This window comes from Podarcis melisellensis, assembly GCF_964234715.1.
Source record: "Podarcis melisellensis genome assembly, chromosome: 14".
Taxonomy (NCBI): domain Eukaryota; kingdom Metazoa; phylum Chordata; class Lepidosauria; order Squamata; family Lacertidae; genus Podarcis; species Podarcis melisellensis.
Window position 1 is genome coordinate 9,747,825 of NC_138546.1, and position 13,724 is coordinate 9,761,548.

At 44.2% G+C, this 13,724-nt stretch overlaps 1 protein-coding gene across 3 annotated transcripts in view; it reads left to right on the forward strand.

The window, feature by feature from the left end:
• The window catches only part of USP22 (ubiquitin specific peptidase 22), a 107,658-nt gene extending 97,566 nt beyond the window's left edge, over window positions 1-10,092 (forward strand). For all 3 annotated transcript variants that reach the window (XM_081889222.1, XM_081889223.1, XM_081889224.1), the window contains 4 exons: window positions 2,958-3,049; window positions 5,894-5,956; window positions 7,972-8,121; window positions 9,604-10,092. In XM_081889222.1, the coding sequence (XP_081745348.1) occupies window positions 2,958-3,049; window positions 5,894-5,956; window positions 7,972-8,121; window positions 9,604-9,646 (348 nt within the window). In that variant the 3' untranslated portion in view covers window positions 9,647-10,092. The remainder of the gene's footprint in view (window positions 1-2,957; window positions 3,050-5,893; window positions 5,957-7,971; window positions 8,122-9,603) is intronic.
• The last annotated feature ends 3,632 nt before the right edge of the window (window positions 10,093-13,724 follow it).

Here is a 13,724-nt window from a genome sequence, read left to right on the forward strand (position 1 = left end):
AGCGCCGAGGGCCTTCTGGCGGTTCCCTCACTGCGAGAAGTGAGGTTACAGGGAACCAGGCAGAGGGCCTTCTCGGTAGTGGCGCCCGCCCTGTGGAACGCCCTTCCAGCAGATGTCAAAGCGATAAACAACTACCTGACATTCAGAAGACATCTTAAGGCAGCCCTGTTCAGGGAAGTTTTTAACGTGTGATATTTTACTGTATTTTTGGTTTCTATGGAAGCCGCCCAGAGTGGCTGAGGAGGCCCAGCCAGATGGGCGGGGTATAAATAATAAATTATTATTATTATTATTATTATTATTATTATTATTATTATTACCACCACTTCTGGTCCAGTCTCAGATCCAAAGGACCCTACTGGGCAGAGGTTTTTGCTACTGGAACTATGCTCTCTGCCTTTCATTGTGTGATTTATAGAAATGACAAGCAGGCAAAATTGGGTGTTCACAACGATGTTGGTCTATTAAGCATTTAATGTACACCTTGCAAGGTATATGCCTTTAAAACATTCTTAACAGACCTTTGATGGGCCTCAAGTAGCGCCCAGCACTTGCCAGCATTTCCCGATACTGTAATCAGAATGTCCTGCTTTTGTCATAGGATTAAAAGGAAATGCTTGTGATAGTTAGCAGATTCCACAGTAGGGAACCTGCCTTGTATTTGTATTTTTTGCACTTTCAGGTGTATTCATAGTTGTGCAGACACCTGGTTCCCACTTAACCTAAAGTACAGAGAAGTATGATTTCAAACTGAAACAGTATTCTTAGATCTGTGCTGAATAGCAGAGGAGGATCTCTTGCCACAAGCTATTGTGCCATCCTTTCCAAAATTAAGATTTAATATTTCATGCATCAAAACAGCATTCAGACACTGGTGAAAGTAATTTTGCTAAATTCCACCAGCTGTTTAATTATGAAACTGTACGTTATTTGTAGCTTAACTAATGATAACAAAGTCATTATGAGGGGCATATGTTCTGACAGTGTTAATAATGCTGTGAAAAAAGATGAGGAGAAATGCAAAAGGATATCTAGTCCATGTGATTCTTCTTTTTTAAACAGCCTGATCTGTTGCTAGGGAATTGTTATGGTGCTGTAAGCTGAGAATAATTAACAAAGAGTGTAAATAGGACAGGAGTTCCGAGAAATGGAGAGAGGTGCCACCTTCTTAAAGAACAGTTCATTCATCTTTTTGCTCCCTGCTCTCATTCTTCTGTGGCATTCTGCTTAAATGATGATGAAAGTGTGGCGCTTATCACACTTCCCATTGTCTCAGAAATTAATCTCTCCTTGTCTCTTCCTTTCCACCTTCCTTTTCTGTTTATTTCTTGTCAAGATGTGGCACTTCAATACGGACTATTCTTTGCTTTTCTTTCCCTTTTTTGGCTGCATTTTCCCCCTTACTGATATTGAAGTAAGCCTTTAATTATAAGCCAATACAGACACACTGGGTAGCACCTGGGCTATTGTCTATTAAAATTCAACCCCTGTCAAAAATCAAATGGTACCATTTATTTATTTATTTATTTATCTATCCCATTGCAGTATCCACAGGAACACTATTATTTTATTTTATTTATTATATCCCGTCCATCTACACTCTGAGCAGCTTACAGCATATGTAAAAACATAGTAAAATATCAAGAATTAAAAAGATGGGAGCAATTGATGAAAACCTAAAGAACCAGATCAGCTTATTAAAACTACTCAACCCAATAGGTTGAATGCCTTTCAGTATAAAATAACCTTGAGCAGACAGCAGAAAGTCGAGAGAGGGAGCCAACTGAACTTTTCAGGGAAGAGAATTCCATAATTTGGGCACAATCACACAGAAGACCCTCCCGTGTGTTCCAGCCAAACATGCCTTTGCTATTGTTGGGGTGTGGAGAAGACCTTCCCCTGCAGATCTTAGGGTGAGCAGAGTCATAAGGGAGTAGCTGATCCTTTTAGTATCCTGTGTCTAGTTTAAGGCTTTAACATCTAGGATTTTGAATTGTACCCAGAAACAAATTGGAAGCCAATGCAGCTGCAGGTCAGTTGAGCGTTGCTTGTTCCCAAGGGCTGATACTCAACAAGACTCCTGCTGCCTCACTCCAGACCAGCTGATGTTTCTGTAGAATTTTCAAAAGCAAAGATCATTGCAGTAACCCAACCTGCTCATTCATATTCATAACGGGAAAGGCATCTACACAAACGTGTGAATGGCAGACTAACCGTCTGTTCTATTCCCAAGACTCATATTATGAAGCCAGTCACTGGCGGAGGGGCAGGGGGAGCACATCATCCCCGGCACCATCGGGGAGGGGGGTACCATCGCGGCCACCCCTCTCGGACACGCGGCGCGTACCCCCCCCCATGCCGGGCACCACACCCCCAGGATGCCCGCCACGCCCTTGCGGGCAACGTGTCACGCCTCCTGGGACGCCCGTCATGACCCCCCCTAGGATGCGCACCAGCCATGCCCCCACCTGCTCTCCGCCCCCGGTGCCAGAGCATGCAGCGTCGCCACTGGCTCTGATCTCCTTGACCTGTGTATCTGAGATGAAACAGATGCTTGATTACAGTGAATGACTTCTTACCAGCTTGTTGAATGGGTGGAACTTGGATTGCTGGCCCTTGCACTTGATAAACAATAAATTCAAATTATTGTCATTATTGACCTAATGATTGAGATCTTAAAGGTGTATCAGCTTTTCTGCATGCTAAAGGTTGTGTATTGCAAGTCTGTACGCTTTGTTGCACAGACTTGAATTGTACATAGGCCGTTGCGTTTTGTTATGGTCCGTCACAATTCCTGCTGGAAAGAGACTCTACAGAAACATTGTGCGGCTTCTTCATTTGATCTCACCTTTTCAGTAGTTTACTCCTACTGTCCGCTGGTTTGACTTAGGTAGAAAGAAATGATACTATCCAGTGAGATGTGCTTACATAAGTCATGCTTAATTTCTTTATTCTAGCGGTTTGAACACTCAGCCAAACTGAGACGAAAGATCACTACATATGTCTCCTTTCCGCTGGAGCTGGACATGACGCCTTTCATGGCCTCCAGGTATGTTCCAGGGCCTGTTCTTGTGAGAAAGCATTCTTGTGTGGGGAGACGGCTTAAAAAGAGTTTTGGAACCCCTTCTGTGGAACAGCACGCAGAAAGAAATGAGTAAATGTCGCTTTCCGGTTGGAAACTAGCTGCAGCATGATTTGGTTGCTGGGGTTTTTATGGTGGTGAAATTTAAACTTATTTCAAAACTTGATTAAGTGAAAGTACTCCTGAACTGAAAGGAGTCTGATTCAGCCCTGCCCCCCTTTCCTTAAGGCATAGATGTCATTCAGGTCATTTAAATAAAATATCAGAATACCTGGTTTAGCTTTAATCCTAATTAACCGAGATATATTCTCTCTTCCTAGATGCTTCTGTTTGCTGGAATACTTTAGGGAGAGGCATGTTCACAAATTACTCCTGCCATACAAGCTCAGGCTAATAAGTTGTTAGACACGTCAAAATATACTTGCCCATAGGAAGTGAAAGTTAAACTTTTTTTAGTGGCAGCTAAATTGTTACTACTGACAATTTCAGAGCCATTTCCTGCAGAAGTGGGTAGAAACCTTGCATTTTAAAACTAGTCTGTGTTTTGATACTTAAGTTCACATCAATCTTTGGGTTCCTATTCCTATTTTACTAAAATAACATTTCAGATGTTAGCTAACATACCTATCGTAAGTTCGAAATTATTGGTTTCTCCACCCCTTACATAGGGAGCTTTGTTAATCATTTTCACTGGTGAAACAGAGTAATCCAATTGCCATAGTCGAAAACATAAAATATGCTAATGAACAAGTGCAAGTGCGGTTCAGCAGTGTAAAGAGAGCTAATGCAATTAAGGTTTTCTTTTCAGTGAAGAATTGGATTAATTTTCTCTTCCTTTCAGTTTTGGGATTTACACAGAAGTATCCTTAGTCTTAGATTGTCATGAAATCTGTCATGGATGATCTCAACACAAAAGGCTTCCCAGGGCTCCTTTCTTTAGCAAAGCATCAAATATAGGACATCATTGTGATTGGATAATATGAGAGGCATGTTTGGAGTGGATAGAGCCATCCATTGGCCATCCTGTTCCACTGCTTTTACCTATCATAAAAGAAGAAATCTAAATGAGTGTAAATTGGTCAAAACTGTATTTTCCACCCTTACATCATCTGTCGTTTCCAGACAGTACAAACAACGTCCAACTCTGTGATTCTATGATAATAACAGAGCCACCCTGGGAACCTATTGAGGCCTATATGGACCACAAGGGTGCCTAGTGTGTGGACCTTCAGATGCAGCTTGACTTCAGCTCCCATCATCCATGACCATTGGCCATGCTGGCTTGTCCTGATGGGAATTGTAATCCAACATCTACAGATCTTCCCAAATGCCCTGGGGGAAACCCCCTGTGTGCTTTTTAGAATTTAACTTCAAGATGCTTCCATGTGACCCCAGTCCACATTCTGGATATGGAGCAGTCCTCCCCCCTCCTCCCTCAAAGATAAGAAGGGGACATGGCCAGTAAAAAAAGGCTGTACTTTGACCTCAAGCATTTTAACCCCCAGACACACACATCCTCATCAGACGGTTCTTTATGTCAGGTGCATTTCACTTACCTGTGCTTGCTTTTTTAAAAAATAAAATCATTACGTTGGTTAGTTTTTACATAGGCAGCCTGAAATCTTGTATTGTCCCTTTGAAAACTACCATGGGGCAGTGGCATGAATTTCTATCCCCTGTCTGTAAAACCTTTGATTTTTTCTTTCTTTCTTTTTTGAAGCAGTGTTAGCCTTTTTAGTGTGTCCCATCTTCTCCATCAGCAAGTGTTTTATAAGTCAACATGCTGGCTGGGGCGGATGGGAATTATAATCTAGAGATCACCAGGTAGGCAAAGGCTGTTCTAGGGTCTTAGCCTTCACTATCCATCTCAGTTTTGTAAGGCAAAAGCTTTGGTGAGCAGAGCAAGTGTTGGAAGAATATGGGCACATTATGATTTCTCCCCCTGCCCTGCCGATTAAGAGGCGGCTTTATTCTGATTGGCTGAGATCCCTGTGGGCCAGGAGTAGACTTGATTCCCACCCTGGTAGTGCTCCTTTGTTCCCTCTGTATAGGCAGCCCCCCTGTTTATGCATGTTCAATACACACAGTATATGCACATTGCAGTGAACCTGGAAGTGACCCAGAAACATCATAAATATGTCTGTGAAACGTCACTAAAAGGGCAGAACGGGGGCGGGGTGGGGGCGTAGCTGAGTGTTTGCAGGCTTTTTCAGTGGGTTTCAATTATATGTGATTTCACCAACATGTGCAGTACCTCGGAACGGAACCCCCGCATAAACAGGGGGCGGCTGCCTGTATAGGGAAATGATTTCTCATTCATTCCGGGGGGTGGGGTGGGGAGTAAAGTATTGCCCATATGTAGCACAATGTCTTCCACCCTCGACTCTAAGTTGTGCAACCCTCAATGGCAGAGATCATACAGAAAGGTGTAACACACACACACACACACAGAGAGGGGGTGTGAGGAGAGGTGTACAGGTCCTTGCAGTACACAAACCCTCCCACACAGCCGACCAGTCACAATAGGTGTTTTTTTATTAGCACTGCAAGCACCAAGTTCTGTTGCTACATGGGTAGGTGATGCCAGTTCCAGATGGCTGTTTATATTAAGCCCCCTGCCTCCTCCTTTTGAGAAGCATCTTCATAAGTATGAACGAAGATTTTTTTAACCCTCTTATATGATGTACGCCTTATAAATACAAATCAACGTTTGGAATCTACTCTGTTGAGAGAAACCGAGGAACTATTTACACCCCTTTGTCTTTTTAAATGATTCTGAATATTTGTGTGTGTTTTTGTTTTTTGCTGTAGTAAAGAGAGCAGAATGAATGGGCAGTACCAGCAGCCGGCAGATAGTCTAAACAATGATAATAAGTAAGTAGTATTGAATTCTGTGGCTCTCCCTCTTGGGTGAGATGGATTAAATTGGTTGAAGTGGAATAGAAATCTGTTCTGTGTCCTGCAGAGGTGTAGAAAGGCGTGGGTGTGTTGAGCATGTAACGTTATATACCAGCCCTGATATTAAAAATCCAAGAGCTAGGTCTTAAGCTTCAGTTTGCTTCTGTTCATCTTCCGTTTGCCTCCTCTGTCATTGCCAGCTACCAAATCCCACAGTCGGCTCCAAATCCTTCTATCAGCTATCCAATTTTAGCGTCTGTACTGTATCTGCCTCTACCACCATTGCATACCCACTAGCCCAGGGGTCAGCAAACTTTTTCAGCAGGGGGCCGGTCCACTGTCCCTCAGACCTTGTGGAGGGCCGGACTATATTTTTTTTTGGGGGGGGGATAAAAAATTATGCAAGAGCACCACAGGCCCTGGTGGCTGCTTACCTGTGTCTTGTAAGCGGCAGGGGCTGGTGGCGGTAGAGGGACAATGAGCGGTATGCAAAAGGGCTCCGGAGAGGGGCTGCTTAAAATGGTGGCTGCTTGAGCACTACTTCTGCTGGCACCAACAAAGCCCAGCCCCCTTCCTCCTCTAGGCAGGGCGGGGAGAAGCCAGGAGGCGGGAGGGAGGAGGCGCCACCATCGTGTGAGGGAGAGGGAAAGGACGCGTGCGCTGGCAATCCATGCGACAGTTCCTGGACCATCCGCGGGTCAGATCAGGAAGGCAGTTGGGCCTGATCTGGCTCTCGGGCCTTAGTTTGCCTACCCATGCGCTGGCCCAATGACTGACCTACTCTTTTAAAGCAAGGGTTTGCACTGTTAGTCACCAGAGCAATGCAACTACAGCTGCTATTCCCAGATTTAAAAGGTGAAAGGAAAGCAGTGTAAATGGGTAGATAGCAGCAGGAGAGACTGGTATCTGCAAGTGACAGGCTAAGCTGGGTGCATCGTTATACTTCTTTGTGTAAAATGAATCTTGGCCTCTGTGCTTTCCTAGCTGTGGATTGTAGCCAATGTTAATCCCACTTGGAATCAACTCATTTTAAGCCCATTATCAACAATGCAAAGAGGTGAATGCTTTTGATACAGGATGTGAGATTGTGCTCTTTGGAGAACCTTATTACAAATAAGTATTATATTTATTGCTTATAATTGTTACTTAGAATTCACAGGTTGCCTCTCATAGTGTGTGGGGGGGGGCTGTGAAAAATAATTAACTTAAAATGTGTGCCGCCTCAGTTTATTAATGTTCGTTAGAAGCCATAGCAAGAAATAGCACCTCATTCTTTAAGGGCAATATTCCTCTTAACTGCTATATGTTGGGAGCAATCCAGGCATCAATGTTGGTGGGTCTAGTGCAGCCAGGTGAGCAAAATGCTGATTTTCAGCCAGGTAGGCAGTCTGGGATATGAAACCAGACAAGCACATAGGTTAGTCTGACAACAACTTGACCTTCTCTCTAGAGATAATTTGGTAAATTATTGTGGAATTCTAGACCCAAGTAAAGCTTCTTGCGTCATCAGAGAATCTCTGCAGCAGCTCCCATTTCTGGTAACTGCAGAGGGTGAGATGCTTGAGTCCATTTACTTCAGCCCCTGGTTGAAGACCCAGACCCCTTACACCCCAGACCCCTTACACAATGGAAACCTTGTGCCACCATGCCCTGTTTTATGCGTTTCCCAGAGTCATTCGGTTGGCCACTGTAGGAGAGTGAGTGCAGTGCTGACCTAATTTTGCATGGATTAACAAGTCAGTGCTGAAGTCTTCTAATGTGTACTACTTACAAGGAGACTTTTGAGAGTTACATTCCATATCATATCCCTTATTAATAGTTGTTCTTATAGCTTTAAACACTGTTGGCATTTCTCAAAGTTCTGGGTGCAGAGCTTGTGGATATGCCCCGCTTTTGCAAGTATTTTATAAAGACTCAAGTAACACTGATTGAAATAGCTGCTGCATTTCCTCTTGACCTAATTGCTTTCTCCCAACTTGTTTTGCCACCAGGTATTCCTTGTTTGCAGTAGTTAATCACCAAGGAACCCTGGAGAGCGGGCACTATACCAGCTTCATCCGGCAACACAAGGACCAGTGGTTCAAATGTGACGACGCCATCATCACCAAGGCTAGCATTAAGGATGTACTAGACAGTGAAGGGTACGTCTTGAGCAAAACACAGAGGAGGGCAGCCTCCTGTTTAAGCCATAAAATGCCAGTTTCGATCATTTCCTTTTCGGTACGTTCGTGAAGTGTAAAGTGCAGCAGACTCCAGATGAGGAGAAATGGAGAGGAACATGTGCAGTCAGATTTCAGGCTGACCTTTTGGATACACTCACAGGGGACAGGCAGTGGGGATTCTAGCGCCTTTCCCCTACATATGTTGTCTTGGGTTGAGCTTGTTTTGTCCAGCAGAATCCAAACTGCATCCTCGACAGAACTTAAAAGGTTGTGCTCGGGGAACCTAATAAAGGTCCCTATATATAAACTCTGCAATTTGTCAAGAATGCAGAAGCCACGCCCCCAGCTGCCAAATGTCATACACTGCCCCCTTTTGTTTATAAGATTCTGATGCACATTCATCACATGCGTTTGCAAGCTTGTCTTTGCAGCTGATGTCAATAGAAATTGTATTTTTGTGTGTGTTTGGCTTTAAAAAAAATCAAAGCTGAAAGCTGCACTTTGCAGACCTGTGACGTACAAAGCCCTCTGTACAAGACACCCAGTGGTTGCCACTCTCCATGTCACATCCAGGGCCTATAACTGGTTTGGCATATGATTCTTGCCGCTATCCATAGCTAGGTGTTGTTAAGGCTGCAATATATTGTGATGTTCTTTATCACTATAGAGCTGCATTCTATTTTGGGGGGTGGATTGGGGGTGTGGAGAAGCATGACAGTTTGAGATCTGGAGTTGCCTCCGCTTCTGGCATTCCACGCTCTTGGCTATGATAAGATTGATCCCATCATCCTGTTCTTGTTTTCTTAATTACACCTGACATTTTCTCCCCACTGCTTGCTTAAAGGGTAGATGTGTGAGCTTGCAAGTTTTAAAAAAAGAACTCATTTGAAATCTTCGGAACGGTCTCCTCCGAAGGCAGGCATTTTTTACTCTCTCGGTATCTCTCAAAGTGAATCCTTGAGCTGGTTTTTAATTCAGAAATGTTGTGCCACGGCTTTTAGAGGTTTGAGAAATGCTGGTTATTTATCCAGAGTGAAACTTAACTGTAGAGACCAGAAGCCTGATGGCCACAATGTTAATCATCTGGGTGCCCCCTACTGGCTTAGCATCATCATTTGTGTAGCTCTGACCGCGTCCTGTAGGCCTCCTTTCTGGGTACCAAACTAGACCAGTCTCTGCATTAAGCAGTCTAGTGCAGATCCAGAATAGAATGGGCACATACCATGATGAGTCATTGGCTTTAAATTATTTAGAGATTCACAGTATGACCACGAAAGAGAGCTAGCATTGCTGCCTCCCTGGAATAATTCCTGCCTTGTGAGAAGTAGTCCTGCTTTTAACATGGCAGAGAGAGAGAGAGAGAGAGAGAGAGAGAGAGAGAGAGAGAGAGAGAGAGAGAGTCAGCTGCAGACAGCATTAAAATGGTGCCTTGTCCTTCCTCTTTTTGTCATCTTCCTGCAGATATTTGCTGTTCTATCACAAACAGTTCCTGGAGTACGAGTAGCCTTCTTCAGCAGCTCAAGAGAGAAATGAAAGGAAGTGACATGAATGGCAGCCTTCTGAAAAGACACACAAACCTACCTGAAATGAAAAGACACCCATTCGACATCTAGCACTGAGCTGCGACAGGACCTGCTTGCCGCTGGCTCGTGGCCTAGAGGAGTAAGAAACGAACAATGTCCATCGTGTACGCAGTCCTGCAGGGACAGAAGAGGGGGGGAATGTAAAAGAGGCTACAGTCAGTGACTTTGAAAGAAGAAATATAATAACGCAAAGATTGCTCTGGGTGGGGAAAATAGGAGCAGAGGAATCCAGGCGCTGGCACATCTCCCTCCGTTCCTCCAAAATGTGTGTGGGAAGGCCGGGGGGTGTACTCTCATCTCCATAAAGCATCTTCTCCATTGGTGCTTCAGCTCCAACTGACCAATCATACAACAGTTATAATTAAAAGTCCAAGCCCATTTTTTTTATGCCTATGGGTCTGAAAGCAGTAAAATGGAGGAGAATTGGGACGACGCAATGATATGGACTTTGCAAGTACCTTTTTATTTGTGAATTTTAGTTATTAAATAAATACAGTATGAAATTACCGGGCTCTTTGTTTTTCGGCAAGCATTAAAAGGAAGTCCGGATATGCGGAACCGAAGTCGCGATGCTATGCGAGGCTTCCCAGCATGCCTCCTCATGCTGCTGCTGCTACTGCACAGGTAACCTTCTGACACCTTGGGACTGCTCATCAAAAGTGTCAGCACCGATTCTTTTTCTGTCTGAGCCCCCCCCCTTTTTGTTTTCTATAAATAGCTATTTTCTTAATTTCCACACCCTTTTGTTCACCCTCCCCACGAGAATGAAATTCATATTTGCAACCATCAGTAAAATGAATGAATTGGCGTGTTTATACTGTAAAAGTGGTCTTGATTGTTTATTTTTTTGTGGGGGGAGGCGGGGAACCTGCGAATTAAGTTGGAATTCTCTGGACGGCGTTGTTGTTGGGTGTTTTTCCACCCTCTCAAAGAAATACTGCACTCGGGAGACACTTGGAATCGAAAAACCTGCCATCTGCTAACTCTGGTAACTGGGTGCCACTGTTGCAATTAATTTTCAACTATTGGACACCTCTGCCTCAACACCAGACACTAAGTAAACAAAGGATTTCCCCACTTGCTCTGCTTTTATTGGTCCCTTATCTCTCAGATATATTAATTTTCTCATACATCACTCCCATTCTGTATACAAAGCCTCCTGGCTTTGTCATTACCTCCCCAAAGCCCAGGAGCTTGCTTGCTTCTGCCTTGTCACAAATGTGTTTATGTTCTTCCCCCACCCTCTGCTTCCTTCTCCCCCTTACTTACTGTCTAGACACTGGCTGGGAGTCCACATGGGCTGTATATTTTATAACCCAGAGGTGGGGCTGCGTTTGATTTGCTGCTTATGGAGAAAGGGGCTTTCTTGCCTAGTAAAAAACAAAAAAGCCCTGTTTTTGGTGTGGGTGGGTGTGGTTTTTTAAAAAAAGAAAGATCTGTACACAATAGCGAGAGTGAATGGTTTTGTAACCTCTTTTCCATTTACAACCACTTTCGCATTTCTGTGAGTAAAGAAGCACTTTTAAAGGGCCCACTGATAGTGCTGGGGTGCCAGCTAAATTTCTGCAAAAATGTCCTAACTTTTTATTTTGAAGGCTGCTTCCCAATTTTAAAACAACAAGCCTATCATTTATACAAAGCCTTTGGAGGGGAAACCCAACCATTCAGCATTCAGAGATTGTTACCAAATTCAGCAGTCTTCTAGCACATGTAGAACAAGCGTTGTGTGTATTAAGACCAACTTCCCCACCCTGGTGCCCTCCAGCAGTTTTTAGACTACAACTCCCATCAGCTCCTGCCAGCACAAATGCTGACTGAAGCTGATGGGTGTTGTAGTGCAAAAACTAGATGAAGGGTTTGGAAGCTTGGTCGAGATGGATCCTGGATCCCATAACATTTGGTGGGGGAGAAAGGGTAGTAAATTCATTGATCCGGCTTTTGCACGTTCCATCCAAAATGGGATCCTGCGGCACACGGAGAAGCAGAGCAGTCTTGTGCGATGAGAGCAGATCTTTGGCATGAGCTGGAAGTACACAAGGATTTCTCTAGGAAGAGGTGAGTACAACTCGGGTGTCTCAGACCAATGGGCAAGACAATTGCTTCCATTCTCATGAGCGTCTGGCCTGTGCTTGTCTCGTGGGGTTTTTAGATGTCAACGTGCTCTTGGAAGATGACTTAAAAAAGAGAACAAGGGGATTTCTTGTGGTGCTTTCCTTATTTCCGGTTCTGAAGATAAAATAAGATTGGTACTTCCATTCAAAGTTAGATCATGTCCTTGCCCAAGTTCAGTGGTGCCTCGCAAGACGAATGCCTCGCAAGACGAAAAACGCGCAAGACGAAAGGGTTTTTCGGTTTTTGCGTTGTTTCGCAAGACGATTTTCCCTATGGGTTTGCTTCGCAAGACGAAAGCGTCTTGCGAGTTTGTTCGCTTTTTTCCTAAAGCCGCTTGAGGAGGCGAAGTTGCGACGAACCGTGCTTCGCAAGACAAAAAACATCGCAAGACGAAAAGACTCGCGGAACGAATTAATTTCGTCTTGCGAGGCACCACTGTTTTTAAAGCTCTGTTCTGAGGAGCCCTGTGCTATTTAAGAAAGATTACTAGGAGCCCCTCATGTGAAGTTCTGGGGCTATTTTCAAGTGCATATCACCATTTGATGTGTACAGATTACGTAGAAATCCCAAAATACGGTAGCCCTGACTTAGAGAGCTGGCTGATTATTGTAATGTTGCCCTCCTTATTCCTTTTCAAGAATGCAGCAAGCTTGCAGTGGAAGAGGAGTTGGCCTACTGCTTCCTGCTCAACACTGGAGCTCAAGCTGCATTAAAGTGAAAAAAGAAATAGAGGTATGGCACCCCCTTGTGGTTGAATCATACATAGGTTCTCTCTCCACTTCCAAGCTCTCTATATTTACTGTCAGATGTCAAAACAATTGATTTTTTAAATCATTGCTTAGGCAGAAATGGATGTGTTCATTAACCCCTGCATGCATCCTTGATGCTTGCAGTGTAATAACCAGGAATAACCAGCTGCAAATACCTTCCCGCTGCAGCAGTACCTATTTATCTACTTGCACTGGCATGCTGGGTTGGCAGGAGCTGGGACAGAGCAATGGGAGCTCACCTTGTGGCGGGGATTCGAACCACCGCCCTTCTGATTGGCAAGCCCAAGAGGCTCAGTGGTTTAGACCACAGCGCTACCCCATAAGATGGCATGCCAGCAATACACATGACAAGGATCTAGGAATCTTAGTTGACCACAAGCTTAACTGAGTCAACAGTGTGATAAAACAGCAGAAAATGCTAATGCTATTCTAGACTGCATCAACAGGAGTATACCGTATTTACGCAACTCTGATGTGCAACTCTGATGTGCAAAACCTTGAAACCAAAAAAGTATTTGCTTGCATCATCAAATCTAATGTGCACCCTAATTTCCGTGAAGTAATTTGGCCAAAAAAAGGTGCACATTATTCGAGTAAATATGGCAGTTTCCTGATCAAGGGAAGTAACAATGCCACTCAATTCTGCCTTGGTTAGACCACACCTGAAGTACTGAATCTAGTTCTGGGCACCACAATTTACTAAGGTTATGTACAAGCTGGAATGAGTGCAGAGGAGGGCAGGCAAGATGATCAAGGGTCTGGAAACCAAGCCTTATGAGGAATGGTTGAGGGAGCTGGATATGTTTGGCCTGGAGGGAGGAGATATGGTAGCCATCTTCAAATAACTAATGGGCTGTCACATGGAAGATGGAGCAAGCTTGTTTTCTCCTCTGGAGGATAGGTCCTGATCCAATGGATAAAAGCTGCAAGGAAGGAGATTCTGACTAAACATCAGGAAGAACTTTCTGACAGTACGAGCTGTTTGACAGTGGAATGAACTCCCTTTGGAGGTTGTGGACTCTCCTTCCTTGGAGGTTTTTAAGCAGAAGATTGTCATGTATGCTTCAGCAGAGATTCCTGCATTGCAGGAGGTTGGACTAGATGACCCTCAAGATCC